Source organism: Cibotium barometz, chromosome 24, assembly GCF_041138505.1.
Source record: "Cibotium barometz isolate CiBa-2024 chromosome 24, ASM4113850v1, whole genome shotgun sequence".
NCBI classification, from domain to species: domain Eukaryota; kingdom Viridiplantae; phylum Streptophyta; class Polypodiopsida; order Cyatheales; family Cibotiaceae; genus Cibotium; species Cibotium barometz.
The window spans coordinates 9,451,425-9,469,017 of NC_141069.1; the positions used below are offsets into that span (position 1 = coordinate 9,451,425).

At 44.9% G+C, this 17,593-nt stretch overlaps 1 protein-coding gene across 2 annotated transcripts in view; it reads right to left on the bottom strand.

Moving 5' to 3' along the window:
- LOC147624886 (uncharacterized) overlaps positions 1-17,025 on the bottom strand; it is a 53,294-nt gene extending 36,269 nt beyond the window's left edge. The window contains exon 1 of one of the 2 annotated variants that reach the window (XR_015268875.1): positions 14,640-17,004. Coding sequence is in view for 1 of the 2 variants with exons in the window: in XM_086818125.1 (XP_086674251.1) it covers positions 14,640-16,014 (1,375 nt within the window). In the remaining variant the exon portion in view is untranslated. Of the gene's footprint in view, positions 1-14,639 lie in introns of both variants that reach the window. The other variant, XM_086818125.1, reaches the window with a different exon arrangement.
- Between the last annotated feature and the right edge of the window lie 568 nt (positions 17,026-17,593).

Genomic DNA, 17,593 nt, shown 5'->3' on the forward strand with positions numbered 1-17,593 from the left:
GGATTCACATGCCTCTTCAAGCGCCTGCCTCTGAATCTGCAATTCAAAATTGACATATGCTTGTTGATGAAAGCTCCCGCAACCAAACAAAAGATACTCAGCAGCCCAAAACTTCTAAGGAGTCCTCCATGAAGGCACCAAAAAAATTGTATCTGCAAATTCTGCCCACGAGCTCCTACTCTGATCTGATGGGAGAACAAGTGTCCAAATGGTATTAACTCCACGACTTCAAAACATAACTCGTGGCCCTTGCAAGAGAGGCAAAGCAGTGAGCAAGAGGGCATTCTTGACATACTTGTCTTCACATTTCAATGCTCTTGCCTTAGCCTTCCTGGACTTAGCTTGGAACATGTGCTAGAGGAAGAGGCACTTCTCTGAGAAGCCTATATGGCTAAAAGTGCCTTCTAGGAAATCAAGGTCACGTGCATCACCCATGTGAGTGCCACAAGGACGTGTTTCCTCTTTACAGCTGCCTTCTGGGTAAAGTACCAAACAAAGTATGACTTGTTTGGGGCTATTTTGGCAGCCAAATAGTTGTCCGGAATATTATGGTCATGCATGAGGGTTAGAAATTGGCCATCTTGAACATTTATGCACCTAATGTGCGAGGTGAGCCCAATAGTTGTGCATTAGGGTTAGAAATTGGGCATCTTGAACATTTATGCACCTAATGTGAGAGGTTAGAGGGTGGCCCAATTTTCTCATGCTTTCCTTCTTTCTGTGGCAGGGACTGTTTGTGGACAGAGGATGACTTTCAAAGGAGCCCTAACTCTTTATCTTACTCCTGGCATAACCACGGAAACCGAGATGGATGTATCTTTGAGAATTGGATAGGTTTTGTGTGGATGATTGTGGGGCCTAGATAGGGGAGGCACCATTGCTATCTGGCACCACCAAGTCAGATCATTGCCCTTGTTGTTTTGTGCCTCATGGAGCCAAGACTCTCTCTATCAAGATGCAGAGATTTCACATGAGGTCAGAGAGATTTGGAGGCCATGTGACGATCCCGCCCCTCAGCAGAGAGTTGCATTGGCCCTAGCGAGGACCAGCTAGTATTATCATAGTGTTGCTTTGGCCAAGAAATAAGAAGCCCTCTCTACAAGGAGAGAGCTATCAGGCGCAGGATTGCTGCGCTTCAGAAGGAACACAAGAAGTATCCACAGTCTCCTTGGATCGCAGACTACTTGTCTACAATAAGAGGAAAACGCAACAAACAGTTCTTCTGAGCACATGGGCCTACCCATAGTAGGGAATGTGTGAGATACTTCCAAGACTCAAAGGGAGAGATTCAAACTGAGCTGCATAAGGTGAGGAGTATTGCATTAGATTTTTATCAGATATTGCTTTCTACAAGTAGTTTAGGAGTGCATGCCCAGACTTATCACAAATGATATGTGTGCAAGCTCTTTCATGAGGAAAATGCCCAAGGGAAGATGGTCTCTCCCCATCCTTCTTTTTCTACAATTTTGGGACCACATTGGGGATGAGATCATTGTTGCTTTACAAGAGATGTCAGTGGATCTTATCCACCTTATCCCAAAAGGTGCGGATAAGACCAACGTCAAGCAATTGACGCCCATCACTTTACTTGGATCTGCATATAAAATCTTAGCTATTCAGTATGAGGTTATAGTCGGTACTTCAAAGGACTATTCATGACACACAGAATGGGTTCCTCCAAGGAAGGAGTATATTTGTTAACGTTTCTCATTTTGGGAAGTTGTAGAGTGGGCTAAACCTAGCTAACAACCCCTTGCCATCCTCCTACTCGACTTTTGAAAAGCATATGACAGTGGATTTTGACTTCTTAAAAGGCACGATGGCACATATAGGGTTTTCCCACGATTGGATCACAAGGGTTTCATGCCTGTATAGGGAGTTCCATAGCACAGTTTTGGCCTAGGAGGATGTGGTGAGAGCTTTCAGATTTCCCACTCAGTGCGGCAGGGATGTGTTAGCAGTCATCTGCTGTCTGTACCATACAGGGAGTGAGGGCCTTTGCTGTGTGTGTGCCCACCCGTGCTAGGTTTCTCTCCATTTTTCTGTCCTTTCCCAGTTTTGCACCACGTGGGGGGCTATCTTCTTCTGCTGTCAGCTGTAGTTCTGCTGGCCGACCAAGAGTTGCCCATTTTTTGCTGGCCGACTCTGTTTTTTGCTGGCCGACTGGATTTGATCCAGTCGTGGGGCTGTCAGCCTGTTTTAGGCTGGCCGACCAGCAGCCCAGGGTGGTATAAATACCACCCTTGCCCCCCACACCATTGTTGTACCGGATCTCATGTATATAGTAGAGTTTATACAGGTTCTCTCTCCTGCAGTTCTGCGTTTTCTTTCTCACAGCAGTTTGTCCCATCCCATTCCGACATGGTATCAGAGCCCCAGGTGGCTTGAAGCTTGGAGACAGTGAGAGCTTGAGGGTTTGCTGTTTTTTTAGTGCTGATTGGAGAATTTCTGGGCTATTCAAGACGTGGAGAAGTAGGTAGAAGGCGGCCATCATTGCTGGACAGCAAGTAGTTGCAGCCTCTTCTTCATTTTTTTTCCCACCCACCCTCCCTTCACAAGAGCTTGTGAACCCCCAAGATGGCAGATGTGCTCGATATGGTTGAGAAGCATGTGAAGATCCACACCCTCCCGACAGCCCCGGTGGACCGACAGTTGGCCGACAATTGAACGGGACCAACTATGGCATCTGGAAGGTAATGATGGAGTCTGTCCTGGAGTCTTATGATTTGGCTGATTTCATTGTGGTTGGAGTTCCATAGCCATAGTTGGAGGAGGAGCTTTCACTTTCTACTAGGAACGAGCGGGAGGCTCAGGCACAGTTGTATGATCATGTCAATGCCCGTGTGCGTTCTTTCAATTTCCTTAATTGCACACCCCAAGTGATCAACCACATCAAACACATGATGCTGGCCCGAGGGATTTGCCAGCACTTGGCTTCTTTGTACAACAAGGTATCACCCATGAAGAGGATTTCCTTGGAAGTACAAATGCGAGTGATGAATCCTGCAAAGTCTTCGACGATGCAAGAGCACATCAACAAACTGCAAGCTCTTCAGCATCAAGCTGGGAAGGAGATATCTTCAAAGGATATGGCCATCACTTTGCTGTCTCATCTTACCCCTCAGTATTCAACTTTCTACTCTTCGTTGATCACCAGTGAGAGGCTCAGCACCCTTACATGGGAGGAGCTTGTGCTGATGGTTTTGGACCAAGAAGGGCGGTTTACGAACCCTCCACAGGGCAGAGGTTCTGAGGCTTTGACTGGCCAGCAGTCGAAAGACCGCAACAACAACAACAACAAGGGCAAAGGGAAGTCTTCTGAGAAGAAGCCCAACTCAAAGCGTGATGCTTTGAAGGCCAAGCGGACTTGTAACCATTGTGGCCAGAAGGGTCACTATTGGAGGAAGTGTCCTCAACGGAGCACCGAGAAAGATGCTGATTCCTCAACTGCAACTGCAACTGCCAAGACTCTAGCTTTTTGTGCACTCGGAGATTATGGACACCAGAGCTTCATCTTCTTTGAACAAGAAGGCAGTTGGTCTCACTGCTAGGGATACTCGGGAGTGGATTCTCGACAATGGTGCTTCCAAGCACATGACTCCTTCCCGAGAGTTATTACATGATCTTCGACGGCAAACAGGTCACATCATTATTGGTGACAAATCCACTATCCCGATTCACAATGAGGGCAGGTTGGAGCTTATTCCCGATGGAGCAGAGGGGGGAAGCATTCCTCCCAGGTTCTTTATGTCCCATCCCTTGGCTTTCATCTTTTGTCAGTACATGAGGTTTGCAAGACTGGCATGCGGGTGGAGTTTGATGGGCATTTTGTTGCTCTCCGGGACAAAGCAACAAGCCAGGTTATTTGGGAAGGCGGAGTGGAGAATGGGATCTACAAACTCTCAGCACTCTCTTCTCTGACAAGTACTCAGCTCGGTGATTTGTGGCATTTCTGTTTTGGCCACGTGAATGTGGATGCACCGCAACGGGCTTTCCAAGACCAGATGGTGGATGGCTTGCCATATGTTGGCAGCAGGCAAGGACACTACAGTTCTTGCATTTGTGGTAAGCAGCACAAGGAGTCTTTTCCGAAGCACGCTACCAGGCGAGCTTCGAAACCTTCGCAACAGCTGGTACACACTGACTTGTGTGGACCTATGCAGACCCCATCTTTGGGAGGTTCCTTGTATTTCACGCTGCTTGTGGATGATTGTAGCAAGTTCACATGGGTTTATTTTCTTTCCCGGAAGAACCAAGCCTTCGCTCGGTTCAAGGAGTGGCATGTTATGGTGAAAAAGGAGTCTAGATTGCAGGTGTAGACTATTCAAACTAACAAAAGGAGGGGAGTTTTCTTCTAATGCTTTTGTGCAATTGTAAATCACCTTGGGGTGCACCTGTGTTGCTTAGGAGAAAGAAGGACAAAACATGGAGAATGTGTATAGATTACGAGAGATTGAACAAGCTGACCATTAAGAACCGTTATCCTCTCCCTAGATCAGATGACCTGATTGACCGGTTAGCAGAAGCGAAATATTTCACGAAGATAGATTTACGTACTGGCTATCACCAGATACGTATTCATGAAAGGCATGTCGAAAGAACCGCCTTTCAGACTAGGTATGGCCATTACGAGTTTCTCGTATTACCTTTTGTGTTAACCAATGCTCCAATCACTTTCCAGCAAATGATGAACGATCTTTTTCGTGAACATTTGGGAAAATTTGTGGTGGTGTTCCTGGATGATATTTTGATTTATAGTCGTACTCTTGAGGATCATGTCAGACACCTCACAATTGTCTTATCTATTTTAAGACAGAATCGACTATATCCTAAGTTAAGTAAATGTGAGTTCTTTATGACCGACATCATTTACTTGGGACACAAGATCACTAGAGATGGGTTGAGCATTGACGATGACCGAGTTCAGAAGGTTCTAGACTGGCCTATACCGCGAACAGTGAAACAACTTCGTTCTTTTCTCGGTTTTGTTGTTTTTCTTCGGAAATCTGTACGAGAGTACTCTCAGCTCACACTACCGATGATTGACTTATTGAAAGGTCGTGGACGTAAGTCAAATCAGCCTATCACTTGGTATAACGATTTGGATATGGCCTTCAGACTTCTGAAAGATAAAGTCAAGGAAGCACCTATCTTATCGGCCTTACGTTCTTGAAACTGATGCCAATGACTATGCTATCGGGGCTGCTCTATTTCAAGATGGTAGACTGATTGCTTTTGAAAGTAAAAAGCTAGACGACACTCAATCTCGTTGGCCAACCCTTGAGAAGGAGCTTTATGCTGTGATTCATGCTCTCAAGGTTTGGAGACATTATTTATATGGCTCCAAGTTTGTGGTATTGACTAATCATCAGTCAATCAAGTATGTGTGTGATGCGGATGATTTGAGAGGCAAGAAAGCTCGTTGGGCAAAGTTAATGCAAGATTTTGATTTTGAGATCCGTTATCGGAAAGGGTCCATGAATAGTATTGCAGAAGCGCTTAGTCGGATTAGAGAGGTGAATACTTTGTCGTTCACCGAGATTTCTACTGAATTATTTCAATCATTAAGAGGGCTTTGCAGGACTGATAGTTATTTTGGTCCATTTTGGCAGAAGATCCAGGACGGGAGCTCATTGATTGACCAAGACTCGATGACTAAGCAGTCTACTATTCAGGCTGCAAGAGGCCAATGGATGATTCGGAATGGTTTACTATTCCGTGATGACAAAATTTGTGTACCACAGATCCCGAACATTAGGTCCAAGATTCTTAAGGAGTGTCACGACGCCCCTTCTGCTGGACACCCTGGGGTACACAGGACACTATCGTTAGTGAAACACACTTTTTATTGGCCAGACTGAAAGAGTGAATCAGATTTTGGAGGATATGCTTCGAGCATATGTATCCAAAAGACAGAGTTCATGGGAGGATTATCTTCCTATGTTAGAATTTGCATATAACAGTACTAAGCATACGAGTACAGGGTTTAGTCCTTTCATGCTTATGTATGGTTTTCAACCTTGATCACCTGTTACAGTAGGATTCTCAGGACTTCAGCATGATGCAGCACGTAACTTTTTGCAAGATATGCAGGAAATGTTACAAGTTGCAAAGGAATCTATTAGAAGTGCTCAAGACCGAGACAGGTTTTATTCTAATAGACATCGTTCACCCAGAGAGTTCTCTGAAGGAACGATGGTGTATTTGCGAGTTCCGAAAGATTCCCAGACTTTACGGACAGGTAGATCTCCGAATTTATCCCCTAGATACTGTGGACCATGTTGGGTTTTATGCTGTGTATGCACCCAGAGGAGTGCTAGTGATCATCAGTAGATTACTGGGGCACTTTTTACTTCAGTTAGTGGAGGTTTTTTCCCCTAGTTTAGCTTAGTTACGCTTATAAACAGTTTATAAGTGTTTTGGTCCACCCGGCACATTTTATGGCCGGACATGTGAACACACATCTTTTTAGGTCACTTTATTATGTGGCTATTGTACTTCACTTCATAATCTAAATACATACAAGAGTCGTGTTCTCTCTCTCTCTGCTTCTCCACGCCTGTGTTTGCAGCACCTCCAAACCCTAACCCTAACAGTCCAAGGCCTTCATTTGGTATCAGAGCCTCCAGGTTGGCCTGCATTGCCCTGCCCGTACTGGTACTGTTCATCACCACCTTCCAAACTGCACCTGTTAGCGCCGCCTTCAGGTACTGTCTTGCCCGTACACCTGTACCTGCCCGTACACACCTGTCAGCGCCGCCTTCAGTACCGTACTGCACCTGTCAGCGCCGCCTTCAGTACCGTACTGTACCTACCTATATACAGTCGACTGCAGTTACCTACGACGTGTACCAGCTGTGTACCTGGTCGCCTTGCTCCGTACAGTGCTCAGTACAGTCAACGTACCTGCACAGTACCTGCTACGCACATCTGTCTACAGTTGACTGCTTCTGTACTGTACCTGCATACAATCGACTGTACTTGCAACGAGTACTTGTTCGCACTGTTCAGTACAGCGCTCCGTCTGAGCACATCCGCCGTACATTCATTGTACCTGCAGTCTGCTCCGTACAATAATCTGTACCTGCACAGTACAACAGTCAAGTCATCCGAACCTGCACACAGCAGTCAACTTGTACCTGTTGAAATCTCAACTGTGGTAAGCATTACAAGTTTTGAATATCGGGCATTTTTATTTTCTCTGTGAAAATCTACAGGCAGATATAGGCAGACTTTATTGCAAAGAAATCTACAAGTTTTTTGCAAGGTTTTGGGTGCAATAACTTTGGGCAATTTTTGGACATTTTGGCACTGTGTAAGCCATTTTTGCTACTCTACTCAGTCACTGGTGCATTGAGCTGCACATTCAGAGGATTGAGAGTGCAGGCATATTTGGGTGAACTATATTCAGTGGAGTTCAGTTGCTTTCAGGGTTCTTGCTATTGGGTTTTTTTGATACACAGGTACAACATTGTGCATAGGCATAATGGCAAATCAACAGCAGAGTGATGTATTCACGTATTTGTCTAAGGAAGACAAATTGGACGGCACGAACTACTCCTTGTGGAGTTTTATGCTGAAAAATGTGCTTGTGGCAAAAGGTCTTTGGGATTTTGTTAGTGGTGATGAACCACGTCCAGGTCCATTGGCTCCAGAGACTCCTCCCCAAGGGGATGCTCGTGGACGAGGACAACAGGTACAGGCTCCACGGCAGCCATTGCCTGTTCAAAGAACAAATGCTCAGAAGACATGGGATGCCAGGGATGCACAAGCCTTGTCACTCATTGCATTGTCAGTACAGAGGTCTATTATACCTTATTCGTTCAGCTGGCTCTTCACAAAATGCATGGGTGACTTTGGAGCAGATGTATGCTGCTCGTAATGAGGTTCGGATCTCATTTTTGAAAAGAGAGCTGGAAAATCAGAAAATGCATGAAGGAGATGATATGTCTAGCCACTTAAACAAGCTACAGGATTTGAGAGAGCAACTCATCAATGTGGATGAGATTATTCCTGAGACACAGCTTGTGTCCACCATCTTGCACTCTTTGCCAAGATCTTACTTGGCTTTTCATACCTCTTTGAACCTCAGCATGAGGAATGCTGCTGAACCCCTTAAGTATCAGGAACTTGTTGCTCTCTTGCTACAAGAAGAGCAAATGAGGAAGAATATGTATATGAACACAAGTGCTGAACAAGCATTTACTACAGGTCAAAAGGGGAAAGGAAAAACTCAGCCAAAGAGTTCAAATCAGAATTCAGGTGATGGTGGTTCATCTCAGGATACCAAGAAAGGTGATGGACAGCCCAAGAAGAAGGGCACATGTCATTACTGTAAGAAGCCAGGTCACTACATCACAGAATGTAGAAAGAGGATTGCCAAAGAGAAGGCAAAAGAATCTGGGATGTCTGTAAATGATGCCTCTAAAGCTCCTCCAGAGACTGCTTCTTTTGTTGAGGACAGGGATTATTGTTTCTATACATGCAGCTATGATGCCTCTTGGTCTTCACAGGCACTCAGTATGACAGAGCATGCATGTACTTGGTATTTTGATAGTGGTGCCTCAAAGCATATCACATCTCGCAGGGATTTGTTTTGTCATGTTGGCCCTGCCCCTGTTGGCAAAATTGTTTAGTGTGCCAACAATGCTTCATATCCAGTTCGTGGCATTGGGGATTCGGCTCACAGCCATTGATGGCTCCATTCTCCGCCTTACAGATGCCTTATATGTACCAGGGATAAAGAAGAATTTGTTGTCCATTTCTTCTTTAGCACATTGTGGTATGCAAGTCCACTTTGATGATGATAAATGCATGGTCAGAGACAAAGCTAATGCTTTGACCTTGATGCTTACTGGTACATTATGTCATGGACTTTATCAGTTGGATGCATTTCAGCCAGTGGATCAGTCTGCTTATAATGCATTCACTCTTACTCCAGCTATGGTTGATGCGGAGTTATGGCATGCTCGCATGGGGCATGTAAATTTTGGTAGTCTTATGCTTATGCAACGACATAACATGTTTACAGATCTACCTCTCATGGAGAAGCCTCCAGATCACATTTGTGAAGGATGTATTTTGGGAAAAATGCATAGGTTTTCCTTCCCACGTGATCAGGCTCTACGAGCAACTGCAAAGTTGCAGCTTATACACAGTGATCTTTGTGGTCCCATGCAGACGAAGTCATTAGGTGGTTGCTTCTATTTTGCAACATTTATTGATGACTTCTCTCGTATATGCTGGGTCTATCCTTTGACACAGAAATCACAGGTATATGATGCATTTTTGGCCTTTGTAGCACTTGCTGAGACAGAGTCAGGATGCAAGGTTAAGACTCTCCGTTCTGACCGAGGGGGGGAATATATGTCACACATGTTGAATTCCTTTCTTGAGAGTAGAGGTATAAAACATCAGTATACTACTCCTTATACTCCACAGCAGAATGGGGTTGCAGAAAGGAAGAATCAGTCACTCATGGAGATGGCCAGATGTATGCTAAAGGCAAAGAGGCTACCACATATCTTTTGGGTGGAAGCTGTCATGTGTGCTTGTCATATTTTGAATCGATGTCCCACAAAGGCATTGGTTTCCATTACTCCTTTTGAGGCTTGGCATGGCCGCAAGCCTTCTGTATCACATTTTCGTATCTTCGGGTGTCTTGCATATGCACACATACCCAAAGAGTTGAGGAGGAAGTTGGATGATAAAGCCACAAAATGCATTTTTGTTGGGTATAGCCGTGAGAGCAAGGGCTACCGGTTATATGACCCACTATCCAGGAAGATATTCACTAGTCGGGATGTGATTTTTGATGAAAAATCAGAAATATCCATGGCTGGTTATGATGCAAATCAGGCTGAAAATGATGTGTTTGAAGGTCTACTACCTATGGAGTTTCATTCCACAGTTGGTGATCCAACTCATGAGGGTACAGGACAGCCAGCAAATGATGAAGGTGGTGCAGAAATTCAGCAGCAAATTGAGCCAGAAGCTGAACCAAATATGGGGCAGCAGGCACCACAGGTTAGACACATACCTAGATGGTATTTGAGGACATTACAGGACAGCCATTTAGAGGGTCCTCTTGCTGGTCGTACTCGTAGGAAACACGGACCAATGAGCATGCACACATCATGGATTTGAATCTGGTTATAGCAGCCAGTTTACAGGATGATGATGAGCCTGATTCATTTGTGGATGCACGAGACAATGTGCATTGGAACAAAGCCATGCAGGATGAGCTTGATTCTATTAAAAGGAATCAAACATGGGATTTGGTTGATCTGCCCAAAGGCAAGAAAGCAATTGGTACTAAGTGGGTCTATAAGTTGAAAAGACATGCAGATGGATCCATTGACAGGTACAAAGCCCGTCTAGTTGCAAAGGGCTATGCACAGAAGAAGGGCATTGATTATGAGGAGACATTTGCTCCTACATCTCGTATGTCGACACTTAGGTGTGTCATTGCATTGGCTGCACATCGTGGTTGGGTTGTTCACCAGTTGGACATAAAGACTGCTTTCCTACATGGGGACCTCGAGGAGGAAGTTTATGTATATCAGCCCACAGGTTTTGCAGAACATGGTCATGAAGGGAAAGTATGCAGGCTGAAAAAGGCCTTGTATGGTTTGAAACAAGCTCCACGAGCTTGGTATGCAAAGATAGATGCTTTCCTACTCACTCAAGGATTTGTGAACAGTCCATCAGAAGCCACCTTGTATGTAAAGAAAGAAGAGACAGATCTGCTGGTCATCAGTCTTTATGTAGATGATCTCTTGCTCATGGGATCAAATGATGACAAAATTGCAGCTTTTAAAGAGATACTGCAAAACAGACATTTGACATGTCTGATTTGGGGCTTGTACACTACTATTTGGGCATACAGTTTGTGCAGGATAACAGAGGCATTGGGTTGTTGCAATCTCGGTATGTTGCTAAACTTCTGGAGAAGTTTAAATTTCACGATTGCAAGCCTATTAGTACTCCTATGGAGCCTGGGATGAAACTGTCACTACAAGATGACAGTATTTCCTTTGATGCCACTACATATGCTCAGGCTGTTGGGTGCCTTATTTACTTGTGTACTACACAGCCAGATATTCAGTATGCAGTCTCTCAGTTGAGCAGATTCATGCACAGCCCGCGGTTGTCACATTGGCAAGCTGTGAAGCGTGTATTCCGGTATTTGCAGGGTACCTTGTCTCTTGGATTGCTTTATCCTGAGGGGGGTGACATGCAATTATAGTATATACGCTTACAGTGATTCAGATTGGGCTGGTGATTTTGATACCAGACATTCCACTAGTGGAAATTGTTTCTTTCTTGGCTCTTCATGCATTTCTTGGCTAAGCAAGAAACAGACCACAGTGGCCACTTCGTCTTGTGAGGCAGAGTACAGAGCAACCTACACTACTACTGTTGAGTGTGTTTGGCTGCGTCGTCTCATGACTGATATGGATATTTCAGTGGAGGAGCCTACACCTATCTATACTGATAGTCAGAGTGCCATTGCTGTGGCCAGGAATCCTGTGTTTCATGCTCGCACGAAACACATTGAGATTCACTATCATTTTGTTCGGGAGAGACTCCAGGCAGGTGATATCAGTCTAATCTACTGTCCTACATATCAGAATGTGGCAGACATCTTCACCAAGGCATTACCACGTCCGAAATTCGAAGCATTCCGCACTGCTTTGAATTTGTTTCCTTTTGGTGGATGATGTACACTGATCACATATCACTCCAGGGGGGTTTGTTGGGTTTTATGCTGTGTATGCACCCAGAGGAGTGCTAGTGATCATCAGTAGATTACTGGGGCACTTTTTACTTCAGTTAGTGGAGGTTTTTTTTCCCAGTTTAGCTTAGTTACACTTATAAACAGTTTATAAGTGTTTTGGTCCACCCGGTACATTTTATGGCCGGACATGTGAACACACATCTTTTTAGGTCACTTTATTATGTGGCTATTATACTTCACTTCATAATCTAAATACATACAAGAGTCGTGTTCTCTCTCTCTCTCTGCTTCTCCACGCCTGTGTTTGCAGCACCTCCAAACCCTAACCCTAACAGTCCAAGGCCTTCAGACCATTTCGTGTTACACGACGGATTGGTTCAGTTGCATATGAATTGGATTTGCCTTCTCATGTGAAAGTTCATCCTGTATTTCATGTCAGTAGACTTAAGGAAGTACTGGGTGGAGTAGATCATTTAGTTACTCCTCAAGAAATCATAGATGTCGAGGACATGACATTTGTTCCGCACGAACCTGAAAAGATTCTTGGATTTCGTGAACGAAGATTGCGTAATACGCTTATCACGGAATACAAGATCAAGTGGAAGGATTGTGTTGAGGAGGCCGCTACATGGGAGACATTGACTACTCTTCAGAGAGATTACCCTGGCTTTTTAGTGAGCTCAGGAGTGAGCTCTTAGAGGAAGGGGAGTATGTCATGTGCACAGTGTGTATCTACCGTGTGCTACACGCACGCAAGACTAGTTTCGAGGCTTGGGGAAGCTTGGAACTAGGCAGGCTGATTGACAAGCTAAGTTAGGGATAAACTAACGGGCGGGCACCCAAGTATAGACGGGCGGGCGCCCAAGTGTGGATGCCCGATGACCGGCCAAGAGCCTATAAAAGGGTGGCCAAGGTTAGTTATTGGGATATAGAGAGTCTCGCGAGTTTGTGAGAGCTCTATGGTCTTGGAGCCTGGATCTAGTGCAGACGTGCACCTGCTTTATGTAGCCGAGGCCGACAGCAATCTCGAGGCCCGCGAGGGCAGCTTCGTGGCGGTATGGGACGTCACGAGGAGGAGATTGGTCGGTACGTCAACCTAGTTAGCTCAACTCGTGGCTCGGTGGGGACAGTCAAGTCTGTGGGCTTGCCCACGGCTGTCATGGTTGGGAGGTGAGTCAGGCCTGCACCCCCTTGTTGTTTGTTTGTTCGTTTGTTTGCAAGATTCGAGTCTCGAACCAAGATCGATCACGAGGAGATCCGTGGGGATTTGACATCCTTCCCTTTGGTTAGATCCCTTCTACGCTTGCGATTGCATGAGGAGGTTCCTACTTCACATACACCCTCAATCGGCTGAGGCTAATAGATAGCCTATTATGTGGAATGACTTGATCTTTGATGAGTATGGTCGACCTCTTCGGGCAGCTACGCATATTCTCAGTGGGCTGGCTAGGAGACAAGATCAAAAGCATGCCTTTCATTAGTTATAACTTATACTATGCGGAATGCTAGGCATCTTGTCCTAGAAACATTCAGAGAGTTCCTACTCTTAGACCTCATTGGGAGGCTTATGGTATCACACATGACATTCAGAGGACTTTTTGGCACAGGTTGTAGCACTCGTACAAGAGGACATAGATATCCTCCTTTATCTACTTGGTAGTCTCGCCACCAACCAGTGGAGATTGGTCGTTGGTGTTAGCCCAGCATGCCTGAGATGGATAGGAGCTTTAGAGACAGTCTACCATGGCTTATAGGAGTGCAAGGACGCACAGAGGATTTGGACAGCGATAGCACATCTCCTTGGAAGGATGAGGAGGGATGCTTACATTTATTTTGGTGCCATCATTTGGTTGACACAGTTGGGCCCGTAGCTCAAGTATTGAAGAGAACGACAAGGATTTGGTCATTATGATCAGTCCGGCAATGCCGTCTTCAAGACCTGCCAGAGTCAAGATACGCCCCACCTGCACAGAGGTTGTACAGTGCATGGGAGATTATTGCTAGCATTGTAACCTAGCACATTTGAAAGGCTAGATGCTCTAAGGCCATTGAGGTCACTCTGGTTTACGATACACAATGCATTTGCAGGATTTGGAGTGATATCATCCACACCCTCATGGCCACTTGGGCCAAAATCCACTCTCGGCTGCGGAGAGAAAGAACATGCAATTTATGAGAGTGGGATCCTGGCATCTTTTTCACTACCACTCATGTGGTACCTTGTTGACAGCGCAAGGCACTTGATTGGTTGAGATTTCCCCCTTTTTTGGTTTGAAATCTTCTTTTCGTATAATATTATTTCACACTTAAGAGAAGTCTCTTTTTTGAAGGGAAAAAAAAAGCTTGTGGTGCGAAAACCATCTTGCTAGGATTCCCATGGTACTTTTCCAACAGCCCAACTTGAGAAGGGCCATCAATTTCTTAGAGCAAGGTAAGGTACCAGATACTACCAAGGCATTTGATGTTGTACCATTCATATGCCTGCCATGAGTAGCCTGTTTTTAATTCAGAAATCAATCATGCTTTGATGGGCTGGAGACATGCCACTTCTCAAGAAATGTCCTTGAGGCATCGCAAAGGTGCAGCCCTTTCACAAGCTGGAGCCAAGCATCTCCACATCCTAAACCTGAAAAACCTAACCTGCAATATTGGCATGCATCCCTTTTTGGGTCTTGCAAGTCTTTGAAATGTAATTACCATTCTAAACTATCAAACAAGAAAACATGAACCTAAAATTTGATCCCATAACAAACAAGCTAAAATATGGAGATGCGGGCATGCAAGATGTAAGTGTGCAAGCAGAAGGGAATGATGTCCAATTGTAAAGAACATCTTACTTAAGCAAACCAAACTTCATCGTGGCCTGGACACCGCAGCATTTTAAGGTAAAAAGTGAAACCTGATAAAGCTATATCTTGTCCCACGGGAATGTCTAGGAAGGAACCTAGATTGAAGGATTGCTCAAAAACGGCATTTGTATACCCTTGATTGTCTGTGTCCAACATCCTTTCAAAGCCAAAGCCTTCATCATTCTCTTTTGGGAAATGTAGATCCTTATTAGCTGATCTAAATTTGGCAGGCGGTAGGGTAGAAAAATCTTCGGTTCGGCTTTCATTCACAAAAATTTCACCCTCTTCAAAGCCATTTGAAAAACCAACTTCCCAAGGCAAGGTCAAGTCCTGCATAAAGTCCATCTGATTAGTCTGTCTCTCTTTGCCAAGTGTTCTCAAGTAATCAACACAATCGTGCACCACTTGTTTTTCATCCTGCTGCTCAAATGCTCCTGCAGAACCTTCACTGGTAGGGAATGGAAGTAAAATAGTCTGGCTGATGTCGGAGGGCTTGAGTAAGACATCACCAGGTATACCATAATCCAACCACCCATTTTCTATAGAGGCACTGTACACAGAGCTTGCAAAGTTTTGAAGATTGACATCAGGAGCGTCTCTGAGACTGGATTGCAAAAGCTTTGCTTTATCTTTACACAAACTCTTCTCTGAGAATCCTTCAGTTTCATGCACAGTAATACACTTTTTAAGCTGAGGGGTTCCCATGTCCCGCTGGAGAAAATCCTCCCTGCACTCTTGTTGCCGCAACGTATTCACTGGTTCTTCCAAGCTGTCCATTTCCAGCTTCTGTCTCTCACAAGTTTGCTGATGCAATGAATCATTCTTAGTAAACAGCCTTCCTATATCCTGATGCTGTTGCTGAGAAAAGGCTGAGTTGACATTATGAGACCCAACAAGGAAATCTTCTTTCTCATTTTGAACTCCATTAATTCTCCCCAGACTCTCTTCATCTGTGACCCAATCTTTCCAACTTCTTGGACCAAGACCTTGCTTATCGTGGTTCAACCTGTGAAGTCCAAACTTGGATGGAGAAATCCTCAACTGAGAGTCCTGTTTCCTTCGTGCAGGCAAACTGTCATGATTGCTATGAGATCCAAGTTCCCACTCTGCATGTTCACGCATCGGTTTCTGCTGTGTCATAGTATATCCGAACTCTTGTGATACACTTGGCTTGGACTTCAGCTGCAAACTCAGAGCTGTTACATTAAACGCATCACTTGCATGTGCAGGAGAGATGATGTCTGTGTGAGGAGTGAACTCTTCCTTGACTGGCTTGTCATGGTCCAAATCGCCCCTTGAAAGTGAGGAGTAAACAGGCCCTGCAGAAAATTGCTTAGCTTGCAGTTCTGATTGTAGTGCTGCTTCAGCCCTCTCGAAATTATGCTGCCGCAAATAATCCAGAATAATGCTGACAGATTCAGCCATCTCCAGCAAACCGGAGCAGTTTCTATGTTGTGCTGTGGTTTCCAACCCTTCAAGCTGAGGGAAAGGCTCCTTGGCAGTACCAGCTCCAAGGAGCCATTTCAGTTATGCCATCATCTTGATAGATGCTTGCTTTTATAAAATTGGATGTGTCATGAAATGCGTGATGCCGAGGCAGCTTCCATCTCACCTGCTTGCCCATATTTGTGCTTGAGACAAGCTCTCAGAAGAGGAGGAGGGAGCATCTTGGCATCTGGTGGAGCAAAAGCTCCCCTTTGGACAAACTGTAGCTTTTAATTTGTCATGTTCAAGTGCAATGATAATTCATTCACCACGATCTTGGTTAAAATAGGAGAAATACCTTCACAGAGAAGTGGCGCTCAAAATTTTGCCGATCATGAACCCAAATATGTCGATCACACGCCTGCGCTATTTGCTCGCCCAGTGTGTCACGTGACGTGTGTGTGTGTGGGGGGGGGGGGGGGGTACAGAGTTAGAGAGAGAGAGAGAGAGAGAGAGAGAGCGCTGCAGGATAGGTCGGCGGAAAAATACCTTCAGACAGGGATCATCAAATGTTTCCCTGCGCTAATTGCTTTCAAACTTAAGACCTCTCGCTGGGGGTGGAAGGGAGGGGGGGGGGGGGGGGGAGGGAGAGAGAGAGAGAGAGAGAGAGAGAGAGAGAGAGTATTGTGTGTGTGTGTGTGTGTGTGTGTGTGGTGGTGGTGGTGTGAGAGAGAGCCGTCAGACCAGGTGCCTTTAGTAGGACAGGAATATCAGTACAAAAAAGGTTTCAAAGATGAACCAGAAAAGAAGCCTTTGACTCGATCTGCGGTGTGCACTGTGCAGCTAGACAAGCATTGGAATCTGGGAGAGGAGTTGAGTTGTTGTTGTTGGTCCTACCTCCTCCTCCTCAACAGAACTGAGAAGAGCACTCTCCCAACTTTCAAGAACGTTGCAACCACCCAAAGAGACAGAGTGAGCGAACAGAGAATTGGCAGAAGCTAATGTTAGGGTGGGAGTAAAGATCGTATGGCCGTCACTACTAGCTAGTAACACACCTAGGCCTAGTCGCCGGCCACCACTAACAATACAAAAAACCTTTTTTGCCCTTTACCATTCACAATCACCAACCAGTCTTCATTAGAATGTCCGTTTTATGATTAAATATTGAATGTTAAAATAAGGACCAGTTTTTTATTTTCCTGTATATATACTAAATGTCTATTTTTTTATAATCAAATTGTATGCAAATTCATTCCTTGCAATATGAACTAGTTTTCATTAGAGTGTATCACACCGCCACGTCTTCCAAGGTAAGTGCCTTAAAGGGAGTGGAAATAAGCAAATCTATATCTGTCGAAACTAGTGACAAAAGCGTTTGGCCTTTCGAGTTTAACAGGGCAAATCTATGCCTACTTGACCCCCGCTCGAAAAAAAAAATGCATCCTAAATGTCAGTTTTATAGTTTGATTGTATATAAATTCATTATTTAAAATAAGCGATAGCAAAACCCTTGGCACATTTTCTCTTATTTCACTCCATAAATGTGTTATTTTTTCTAGCATTAGCCCCATCCCACTTC